Genomic DNA, 11,681 nt, shown 5'->3' with positions numbered 1-11,681 from the left:
AGCCACACCCAGGAACAGATCAGGGGAAGTTCACCCCATCAGAACAGGAGTATCAGAACCACAAAACACACAGGCAGCAGTACAGGATGTTGCCCCTGGCAACCAGCATACACATAGTCCACCGCAGCCAGTACACCAGAGCACAAACAACCCGTGTCACAGTGACAAACAGAAAAGCAACCATATTCAGACCCTGTTCACACACAAGGCCTCAGCCAGCACGCAGTCCCAAGCAAACAGCATACACAGGAGTCAGCCTGCAGCCAGTACGCGAGGGATCCTGCAGCCAGCCTAGACGGCACCAGAGACATGAGCCACAGAGATGCAGACACAGGAATCCACAAACACAGGCCACAGTTCACACACTACACTGCAGCCAGCACGCAGTCCCAAGCAACCAGCAGGTGTCAGTCTGCAGCCAGTATGAAAGGGAGCCTGCAGCCAGCCTACACGGTCAAAACTGTCACAGTGAACCACACCGTGACATTTAGACGATTGATACATACGATAGTCCTGAAGATAATTAATTATGGGTATGGGGTGAAGGTCACCCACAATAAATATAACCCATAATCCCCAACATAAAGTGCACACTAGTGCACAATAATATAAAAGGTTTCTGTTAGGGGGCTCTATACTGGCCTGCAAGATAAACTCTAAAAAAGGAGTTGCAGGAGAGTGAAGCTTCCCCTTCTAGGTGTCCCAACGTGTTTCCCCCATTGAAGGGTTCCTCTGGGGACGATGCCACCTCAGTAGATATATAATAAACATGACAGGCACATTATAAACATGCTAGAACTAAACCAGAGACATGATTCACAGATAATTAGTCCCAGGTTGGGTGGTTACCCCTTCTGGCTTATTTTCTCTCTCTTAACATTCGTCTTTCTCTCTCTTTCAGTTCTCCTTTCATATCTTTCTCTCTTCTCCCGTCTTCTCTATCTTCTCAGTTTACCTTCTTTCTCTTTTCTTTCCTTCTCCCTTCTTCTCTTGATCTCACACTCCCCCTTCCCTCTCATTTTCTCTCTCTTCACTTTCATCCTTTCACTTTTGTTATAATTAGAGGGTTGGAGACCGCACTGTTGTTAACCCTTTATGTGTTGATGATGTAGTCAAAGCGTACGGACTAACGACTTACACCGTTGTGCGAGGATGTGGACAGTCGTCTGAATGCAATCGGAAGAGTCTCAGCAATCAGTTCATGACGGTAGAAATAAACACCGCCTGCTGCAAGGCTGATAAATGCGCTCCAGTAGCACCAATAGGTATTTGACTCCCCCCCCAACCTAGATTTTTATTTTTCAGTTCTCATGATGTAGAGATGAACTGCGTTTTTAAAAATTTGATTTGCTGCTTCACCAAATTTCATCAAGAAATTGTATTTGTCCGAATTACTTTATAATGAATTGCATTCCATTGTATGGAGCGGGCGCAATGACGGGGAACAGCGATCGTGCCGCCCCCATCATTTAACTCTATATTCAGCCCATCAGGGATAAAAATGAAAAATATATACTCACCTCATTCATTTGATTGTGGAGAGGCCACCGTGGCCATCTTGATTGAAGAAAAGTGCCAATTGGGGTGCACATTGACATCACCACGCCTGCCCGCTCAACGTAATGACATGGTGACGTCAGTGCGCACAAAAATTGTCATGTTTTCTTCAATAAAGATAGCTGTGACGGCCTCTTTGCATTCAAATGGATGAGGGGAGTATGTTTTTTTTAATTTTACTGCCATTTCAGGAAAAATTGATTCGTTACCACAAAGCGCCAAGATATTCAGAGTCGTAGCGAAACTAATTTTTCCTGAAATTCAGATCAAATTCCACTTCGTTAACTTTGATTCGCTCAGCACTATCATGATGTATTACGATGTTCTTTTGTATTATTGAAGTGACCCCATTGACTGATTTGTATATTTCTTAATTTTCTGATTTCAGTATCATCTGGAAATGCAAATAAAAATGGTCTGATCTGCCCTTCTTGTTTCTCGCTAACATCTTCCACATGTGTGCCGGATACCAAAATCCAGTGCATGGGAAATGAAACCCGATGTTCTACATACTCAATGAGTACCACCACAAGTAAGTACAAAGAGATAGGAGAGGGGCGCCTTCTGTAAACAGCACACCAAGTGGCCACATATGGTATTACAACCACCACAAGTAAATACCAAGAAAAAGGAGTGCGTTCTGTAAACAGCACACCAAGAGGTCACATGTGGTATTACGACCACCACAAGTAAATACCAAGAGAAAGGAGTGCGTTCTGTAAACAGCACACCAAGTGGCCACATATGGTATTACAACCACCACAAGTAAATACCAAGAGAAAGGAGTGCGTTCTGTAAACAGCACACCAAGAGGTCACATGTGGTATTACGACCACCACAAGTAAATACCAAGAGAGAGTGTGTTCTGTAAACAGCACACCAAGAGGTTACATGTGGTATTAGAACCACCAAAGGTAAGATAAGTAATAGGTGTGTGTTCTCTAAATAGCACACCAAGTGGTCACGTGTGGCATTTCTAGTGCAATTCAGTGAGTCCTGCATTCCCTGAATTTAATGGAGGCCATTTTGGCACCAAAAATGACAAAACGCAGAGTGGACCCAGCATGCATGTGAAACCTGCACTCCCTGAATTTTTTGGTGGCCATTATTGCACATAACAGGTAGTATTAAGTGTTAGGTTCCCGTCTTACAGGAGAGGTGCCAGTGCCTCATCCTTGGCCTTTACTCATGGGAGCTCACGAATCATATCAGGGCAACCTTCATGAATTACATTTCTGACCAATACTGTCTATGAGATTATGTTTTTCTTTTTTTTTTTCCTAGAGCCCCCGAATCCAGTGCTGTCCATGGCAGGATGTGCCACTGAGAACATGTGCACCAACTATACGGGCACTGCCACCTCCAGCGCCACCGGGCAAATAAATGTAAGCATCAGATGCAGCAATGCCGAAGTCAGTCCTAGTTAGATCTTCTAGTAGGCCGGCATCAGTCAGCACCAGTCGTCCAGCACCAGAACCTCAATCCATGCCCTGACCCAGAGCTATTATTTTACCACCGATATCGCAAATTCCTACCCAGCGTCACCGGGAAAATGAATATAAGTATCGGATGCAGCAATGCCACAATCAATCCTAGTACTGGTAGTCCTTCTAGTACACCGGCATCAGTCAGCACCAGTAGTCCAGCACCCATTATTACTACTGGCACCAGAACCACAATCCATGCCCTGACCCAGAGCTATAATTTTACCACCGGTATCGCCAATTCCTACCGGTGCCCCAACAACTCAGCTGTGTATTACACGACCCGCGTTACCTTTATGCCCACCAGCACCACACGTGAAAGTGTCACTAGCACTTGTGTGTGCAATGGGGCTGCAAAACCTCGCTTTGGCCCCGCTCTTATTATGACCGTTACATTCTTGGTGGTTAAGAATTTTCTTTCAAATAAAGACAGCGTGTAAATTTTACCATTTTCTATAATACAGTTATCGAAGAATATTGGGTAGATCATACTCAACTTTTAGAGGCACTGATGCAGGAGGGAAGAGGGTATATTAGTCACAAAGCCATGGCCCTTTATGCCCCTTTACAAAATACACCGCCCCCATTACTGCTGTGACCTTTCAGCCACTCCAACTTTACCTATAGGCCCCACCCTATTACTGCTGCCCCACAACAGGGCACAAGAATAGATCTGATGACGCAAGTCCTGGCACTACACACAATCAGGGAGGATTTCCCAGCACCTGTGATATTTGCCAACTGTTCATGAAGAGCGGGAGGTCTCCGGGAGCCTCCCAGACATTCCAGGACAGTTGGCAAGTATGGCGTAAATGCCTTAATCCTCTGAATTTCTTGGCTTAGAGCAGAGTTAGGCCCAAATTATGGCCACGAATCATGATGCTGTTAGTTCAGGTCATTAGAACCACAGTCAGGATTTATGCCCCAGAAACTGGCTAAGGATTTGAAAGTTTTTGTCTGGGTTCTGGATATTGGTGACCTTTCATTAGTATAGGTCATCATTATCAGATCAGTGGGGGTCCGACACCCGGTAGTCCAGATGTACAAGGACCCCTGCCCATCTGCTATTGATAAGCTATCCTAAGGACAGGTGATCTGTTCCCAGGACCTTGACAACCCTTTTAAGATATTCGTACAATCTTACCTATATAAAGTACATTGAGCCAAGTTAATTGAGCCAGATATGGAGCTCAAGTAGGGTCCCTTTCAAAAATGGCCAACCCATTTGTTTCAAACACCTGTATACAAGGTCGATCAATCTCCAGTTGTAAACTTTAAACTTTGCATGTACAATGTCCATACGGATCTGCAGGATTTTGGTCGTCCTGCGATTTCTGTGGAATTTATGTTAAAAAACGATGGTTTTTTGGCTGGAATTTCCATACTTACTAACCTTTAAAACGTGAATGGTGGGAGATTTGTAAACCTCTCCTCGTTCTGTGTGAAAACAAGTCCGGTTCACTGGACAGACCTTCAAAAAGCGGGATTGTTGGCAGGTTCACAATTTTTTTGGCTAAAATCTATGTTCTGGTGTTTGAAATCTGAAAATAAAATGCTCTAAAATGTTTTCTATGAGTCGCATAGAGTGGATAGGTCAGGTGACCCTTCTCAGCCAATTAGCAGAGACGAGACAAACAAAACAATAGCTGATCTTAGGGAAACCAGCTAGGAAAAAAACACTGTGGAGCCTCATTTAAGAGTCTCAAGAAAGCAATCCAAAGTGCAGAGCTCCCTGGGAAACAGTAACGTGTAAAATAACCGTGGAGCCCCAGTTATGGGTCTACAACACAGTGAAAGCCAGATATCCCTCAAAGGAAGGAAAACCAAGCATAGGGGTGTCCTCATTACAGAGATCACCAGATCCACCATATCAAGATCCAGCTCTTTTTCAAGCCTTAAAGTGTAACTGTCATTCTTTTTTTTTTTTTTTTTTGTAATGTACAGGAGCAATGATACAGACTATTTATGTAATATACTTTAATTACTGAAATCATACTTTTTACCAGAAAATTAGCTGTAAAGTGGTCCATTTTGAGCCCTAGCAACGCTCCTCTGTCTTCTGTTTACATAACAGTGGAGACTTGCTAACACTGTGTTATGTAAACAGAAGACAGAGGAGCATTGTTAAGGCTTAAAATGGGCCACTTTACAGCTATTTTTCTAATAGAAATGTACGATTTCAGTAACTAAAGTATATTACAAAAATGTTTAGTAGTCACTACCCCTACACATTAAAAAAAGAAAAAAAAGAATGACAGTTACACTTTAACCCCTTCAGGACCGGGCTCATTTTCACCTTAAGGACCAGGCCATTTTTTGGAAATCTGACCAGTGTCACTTTAAGTGCTAATAACTTTAAAACGCTTTGACTTATCTAGGCCATTCTGAGATTGTTTTTTCGTCACATATTGTACTTCATAACACTGGTAAAATGAAGTCAAAAAAATTATTTTTTTTGCACAAAAAAATACCTAATTTACCAAAAATTTGGAAAAATTTGCAAATTTCAAAGTTTCAGTTTCTCTACTTCTGTAATACATAGTAATACCCCAAAAAATTGTGATGACTTTACATTCCCCATATGTCTACTTCATGCTTGAATTGTTTTGGGAATGATATTTTATTTTTTGGGGATGTTATAAGGCTTAGAAGTTTAGAAGCAAATCTTGAAATTTTTCCGAAATTTACAAAAACTCAATTTTTAGGGACCAGTTCAGGTCTGAAGTCACTTTGCGAGGCTTACATAATAGAAACCACCCAAAAATGACCCCATCTAAGAAACTACACCCCTCAAGGTATTCAAAACTGATTTTGCATACATTGTTAACCCTTTAGGTGTTGCACAAGAGTTATTGGCAAATGGGGAGGAAATTTGAGAATTTCATTTTTTTGTCTAATTTTTCATTTTAACCCATTTTTTCCACTAACAAAGCAAGGGTTAACAGCCAAACAAGACTGTATCTTTATTGCCCTGACTCTGCCGTTTACAGAAACACCTAATATGTGGCCGTAAACTACTGTACGGCCACACAGCGGGGCGTAGAGTGAAAGGTGCGCCGTTTGGTTTTTGGAAGGCTGATTTTTATGGACTGGTTTATTTACACCATGTCCCATTTGAAGCCCCCTGATGCACCCCTAGAGTAGAAACTCCATAAAAGTGACCCCATCTAAGAAACTACACCCCTCAAGGTATTCAAAACTGATTTTACATACGTCATTAACCCTTTAGGTGTTGCACAAGAGTTATTGGCAAATGGAGATGAAATTTGAGAATTTCATTTTTTGCCTAATTTTCAATTTTAACCCATTTTTTCCACTAACAAAGCAAGGGTTAACAGCCAAACAAGACTGTATCTTTATTGCCCTGACTCTGATGTTCACAGAAACATCCCATATGTGGCCGTAAACTACTGTACGGCCACACAGCGGGGCGTAGAGTGAAAGGTGCGCCGTTTGGTTTCTGGAGGGCTAATTTTGCTGGACTGTTTTTTTGACACCATGTCCCATTTGAAGCCCCCCTGATGCACCCCTAGAGTAGAAACTCCATAAAAGTGACCCCATCTAAGAAACTACACCCCTCAAGGTATTCAAAACTGATTTTACAAACTTTGTTAACCCTTTAGGTGTTGCACAAGATTTAATGGAAAATAGAGACACAATTTCAAAATTTCACATTTTTGGCAGATTTTCCATTTTAATATTTTTTTTACAGTTACAAAGCAAGGGTTAACAGCCAAACAAAACTCATTATTTATGGCCCTGATTCTGTAGTTTACAGAAGCACCCCATATGTGGTCGTAAACCGCTGTACGGGCACACGGCAGGGCGCAGAAGGAAAGGAATGCCATACGGTTTTTGGAAGGCAGGTTTTGCTGGACTGTTTTTTTTGACACCATGTCCCATTTGAAGCCCCCCTGATGCACCCCTAGAGTAGAAACTCCATAAAAGTGACGCCATCTAAGAAACTACACCCCTCAAGGTATTCAAAACTGATTTTACAAACGCTGTTAACCCTTTAGGTGTTCCACAAGAATAAATGGAAAATAGAGATTAAATTTCAAAATTTCACTTTTTCGGCAGATTTTCCATTTTAATATTTTTTTTCCAGTAACAAAGCAAGGGTTAACAGCCAAACAAAACTCTTTATTTATGGCCCTGATTCTGTAGTTTACAGAAACACCCCATATGTGGTCGTAAACTGCTGTATGGGCACGCGGCAGGGTGCAGAAGGAAAGGAATGCCATATGGTTTCTGGAAGGCAGATTTTGCTGGATTGTTTTTAGACACCATGTCCCATTTAAAGCCCCCTGATGCACCCCTAGAGTAGAAACTCCAAAAAAGTGGCCCCATTTTGGAAACTACGGGATACGGTGGAAGTTTTGTTGGTACTAGTTTAGGGAACATATGATTTTTGGTTGCTCTATATTACACTTTTTTGTGAGGCAAAGTAACAAAAAATAGAAATTCAGAAATTTCATCTCCATTTGCCATTAACTCTTGTGGAACACTTAAAGGGTTAACAAAGTTTGTAAAATCAGTTTTGAATACCTTGAGGGGTGTAGTTTCCAAAATGGGGTCATTTTTTGGAGTTTATACTCTAGGGGTGCATCGGGGGGGCTTCAAATGGGACATGGTGTCAAAAAACCAGTCCAGCAAAAACTGCCTTCCAAAAACCATATGGCGCTCCTTTCCTTCTGCGCCCTGCCGTGTGGCCATACAGCAGTTTACGACCACATATGGGGCATTTCTATAAACTAAAGAATCAGGGCAATAAATATTGAGTTTTGTTTGGCTGTTAACCCTTGCTTTGTTATGGGAAAAAATGAATTAAAATGATAAATTTGCCAAAAAATAGCTGTTTTGGCACTGTTTTTATTTTTTAATATTTACAACGTTCATCTGACAGGTTAGATCATGTGCTATTTTTATAGAGCAGGTTCTTACGGACGTGACGATACCTAATATGTATACTTTTTTATTTATTTAGGTTTTACACAATAATATCATTTTTGACACAAAAAAAAAACATGTTTTAGTGTCTCCATAGTCTGAGAGCCATAGTTTTTTCAGTTTTTTGGCGATTGTCTCAGGTTGGGTATCATTTTTGCGGGATGAGATGACGGTTAGATTGGTACTATTTTGGGGTGCACATGACTTTTTGATCGCTTGCTATTACACTTTTTGTGATGTAAGGTAACAAAAAAATAGCTTTTTTGACACCGTTTTTTTTAAAAAAATTTTACAGTGTTCACCTGAGGGGTTAGGTCATGTGGTATTTTTATAGATCAGGTTCTTACGGACATGGCAATACCTAATATGTCTACCTTTTTATAATTTATCAGGGTTTTACACAATAATATTTTTGAAACAAAAAAAAAATCATGTTTTAGTATCTCCATAGTCTGAGACCCATAGTTTTTTTATTTTTTGGGCCATTGTCTCATGTAAGGGCTCATTTTTTGCGGGATGAGGTGACGGTTTGATTGGTACTTTTTTGGCGTACATGCGACTTTTTTGATCACTTTTATTACCTTTTTTGGGAAGTAAGGTGGGCAAAATTTCAATTTCCTCATAGTTTTTATTTTTTTATTTTTATGGCGTTCACCGTGCGGGGAAAGTAACATGACCGTTTTATAGATCAGGTCGTTATTTTTTATTCAGTGATAAATGTGTTTTTTTGAAACTTTACTTTTTTCACTTTTTTTTACTTTTTTTTTGACCCAGACCCACTTGGTTCTTGAAGATCCAGTGGGTCTGATGTCTGTATATATATTGTTCTGTACTGTATTTTACACTTGTCTGAACAGATCTATGCTTTCAGCACAGATCTGTTCAGCACCATGGACAGCAGGACGCCTGAGAGGCGTCCTGTTGCCATGGGAACCTTCCCCGTCTGCTCAGTACTGGTCAGAACTGCGCAGACGGGGAAGGGTAAGTACAGGGCTGAGGGGGGCTCTCTCCCTCTCCCATCGGGGGGCTGCAAAGGCACAGCAGCCCCCCGATGAGAGAGGGAGAGAGCTCCCTGCGCTGTTAACCTTTTCCATACAGCGGTCCGTACGGACCGCTGTATGGAAAGGGTTAAACGGCTGACATCGCATCGCAGATGTCAGCCGTTTATACCAGGGTGCCAGCAATGTGCTGGCACCCTGGTATCCCCACTAGAAGCCAACGATCATTGAAAGGGAGGCGGGCGGGGGATCGCGATCCCGCCTGCCGCACCGCCCGCCTCCCGCAGCTTACCGCACCTCCCCACCGCCTGCGACACCCCCCCTGCACCACCCACATAACATCATTCAGGGGTGCAGGGGGGGTGAAAAAGCTTTATTTTGGGCATAGTAAAGTTTCTGATCCCCGCGGTCAGGGACCGCGGCGATCAGAAACCGCTACAAACCGCAGGTCTGAATTGACCTGCGGTTTGCAGCGATCGCCGACATGGGGGGGTCACAGGACCCCCCTCGGCATTGACCTAAGGTGCCCGGCTGTGTGTGACAGCCGGGATCTCAGCGCTGTCACCATGTCTGCAGACATGGTGACAGTTTATGCCATGACGTGTATACTCATCATGGCGCGCTAAGTAGCAGTGCGCCATGACGAGTATACTCGTCATAGGTGGGGAATATTTTCACACTATCTCCTTCTCTGATCGCTTCCCTGACAGGAATTGGGGCGATCAGAGAAGGAGAAGCACATAGTCCCTCCCTAACCCCCTCTTACCTGCCCCGATGCGCTGTGATTGGTCCCTCTGCAGTAATGGACCAATCACAGCGATCGTGGGCGGGTCAGAGCTACAATACAGCTCCTGCCGGCTTCTCTGGTTGCCTAGCAACCCCAGCACGCCGGCTTCACTGGAGCTTCAGCGCTTCGCTCCCTGCGCTGACAGTGAAAGCCGATCACGTACATGCACGTGGGAATGCGGTGAGGCACCACATTCCCCCACGTACATGTACGTGATGTTGCGTGAAGGGGTTAAGGATGTGACGGTTAGCCAGAATCCTACTCTGCACTGATGAGGGGCAAGACCCTGAAACAGCTCTCTGTGGATGGATAACTGGCTTAGGTCTTCCCCTGTCGCATCCGTAAAGCTGGTTTTGAAGGCCATTTCTGGATACACCTGAACCCACTAGTATTTTGATTAGGGCATTATATAGTGTGACAGAGTGTCTGGAGAAGTAGTGGACGGGGTCTATTTGTGCCCAATGTTCTTCACTTCTGTCATTTAAAAAGCAACCAGGAAAAGGTTCAGCAGAGGTCTACGCAGACCTCTCTGCAATTCGGGTTTGTAAAAAAAAACTAAAATAAAAACCCGGGTTTTTAGGGCCTGTGTTGCTGGAGTGGGGAGAGAAGGGTGGGGCCCCACTCCATCCGGACAGTCCGGGTTTTGGGCTGTCAGGTATTCACTACTCAGGTGTGCTAGCCTGATATAAGGCTGAGAATGGAGACACGTCTCTCTCTCTCTTTGCCTGGGGACAGAACTGCTTGGAGTCTCTATGAGTATAGCAGGTGGTACAAACAATAGGGTTATGTTTGGTGTCCAGTGTTAGGCTGGCACCAGGTTAGTCAGGAGTTCCTCATTGTATAGTTAGAGCCAGACAGGCATAGAATTTTGTTTGTTTATGTTTATTTTATGTACTACCAGCTGGCAATAAATCTGGACAGTTGATGGAAAACTGAGGTTGCCTGGAATCTGTGCTCAAGAGAGCGTGCTCACCGACCACCCCGCTACCTAACTCTTACAATAGATATAGTCACTAGGGCATATCCTCCTGATCCTTCTTGAGATTTTAATAGAATATGCCATAAATGTCTGAGAGCTGAGGGTGTCATCTCTGGGACCTATTCCTATCTCAAGAACGGGGCCAGTCATGAATGGAGAGAAATTACTGTTATAGAACTTCCAAAGATTTCAGTTCAATAGTAGTGAATAGAGGGGTAGCCACAGATGTTCAGCTTTCGATTCATATTGGAGTCCAATTTTTTTAAATAGGATTGGGCCCAAAAAGCGAGACCCGGACCTATTAGATGTGTATGGTGTATCCTATTGGTATGTTATAAATCTCCAAATGGGAATACTCCTTTAAGACAGGGACATATAGTGAGGCATAAGAAGCTAATTTAATTCTGCTTCATCTCAGAGATTCTGTAAATTTGCCAAATTTTTTAGATAGTGATAGTATTTTTCACTATAGCATATCTTATGACTTGCAATACCATTCCAGACCTCACGGTGAGCTGTAGAACATGCTTTTCTACAGCACACCCTGTGGCTAGGTGTGGTATTGCAAGTAAAATAAAATTAGGCAATGCTCTAAAACTCCACCTGGTGTTATAAATATTTAGAACGGGGATTGTATTTTGAATGACTACGAGGTGAAAATGCACAGGATATTTTGATTCCTCTGCATCTGAAAAGAGAAACAAAATAAAATTGTAAGTATACAGTGGTGCTTGAAAGTTGGCAAACCCTTCAGAATTTTCTATATTTCTGCAAAAACTTTACCTAAAACTACATCACATTTTCTCACAAATTCTAATAGTAGACAAAGAACCAAATCAAAGGAGTCAAAAATATTAGAATTTATTTATTGAGGAAAATGCTCCAATATCACATGTCTGTGAGCGGTAAAAGTATGTGATGTAGCT

At 42.7% G+C, this 11,681-nt stretch overlaps 1 protein-coding gene across 1 annotated transcript; it reads left to right on the top strand.

The window, feature by feature from the left end:
• Positions 1-1,124: 1,124 nt before the first annotated feature.
• On the top strand, positions 1,125-3,019 carry LOC120986784 (phospholipase A2 inhibitor subunit gamma B-like). The gene is made up of 3 exons (XM_040415490.1): positions 1,125-1,265; positions 1,946-2,089; positions 2,842-3,019. The coding sequence occupies exons 1-3, from the start codon at positions 1,202-1,204 to the stop codon at positions 2,982-2,984; spliced, it is 351 nt and encodes a 116-aa protein (XP_040271424.1). The 5' UTR covers positions 1,125-1,201; the 3' UTR covers positions 2,985-3,019.
• The last annotated feature ends 8,662 nt before the right edge of the window (positions 3,020-11,681 follow it).

This window comes from Bufo bufo, chromosome 1 (genome assembly GCF_905171765.1).
Source record: "Bufo bufo chromosome 1, aBufBuf1.1, whole genome shotgun sequence".
In the NCBI taxonomy this organism is placed as follows: domain Eukaryota; kingdom Metazoa; phylum Chordata; class Amphibia; order Anura; family Bufonidae; genus Bufo; species Bufo bufo.
The sequence above is the reverse complement of the archived record's forward strand: the minus strand, read 5'-3'. Positions and strand labels throughout refer to the sequence as shown.

Excerpts from the sequence above, each read along its gene's own strand:
- LOC120986784 (XM_040415490.1), top strand. The coding sequence starts at position 1,202 with ATGACGGTAGAAATAAACACCGCCTGCTGCAAGGCTGATAAATGCGCT. Across the intron at positions 1,266-1,945 it reads CGCTCCAGTAGCACCAATAG|TATCATCTGGAAATGCAAAT; the intron begins GTATTTGACTCC and ends TTCTGATTTCAG. Across the intron at positions 2,090-2,841 it reads CTCAATGAGTACCACCACAA|AGCCCCCGAATCCAGTGCTG; the intron begins GTAAGTACAAAG and ends TTTTTTTCCTAG.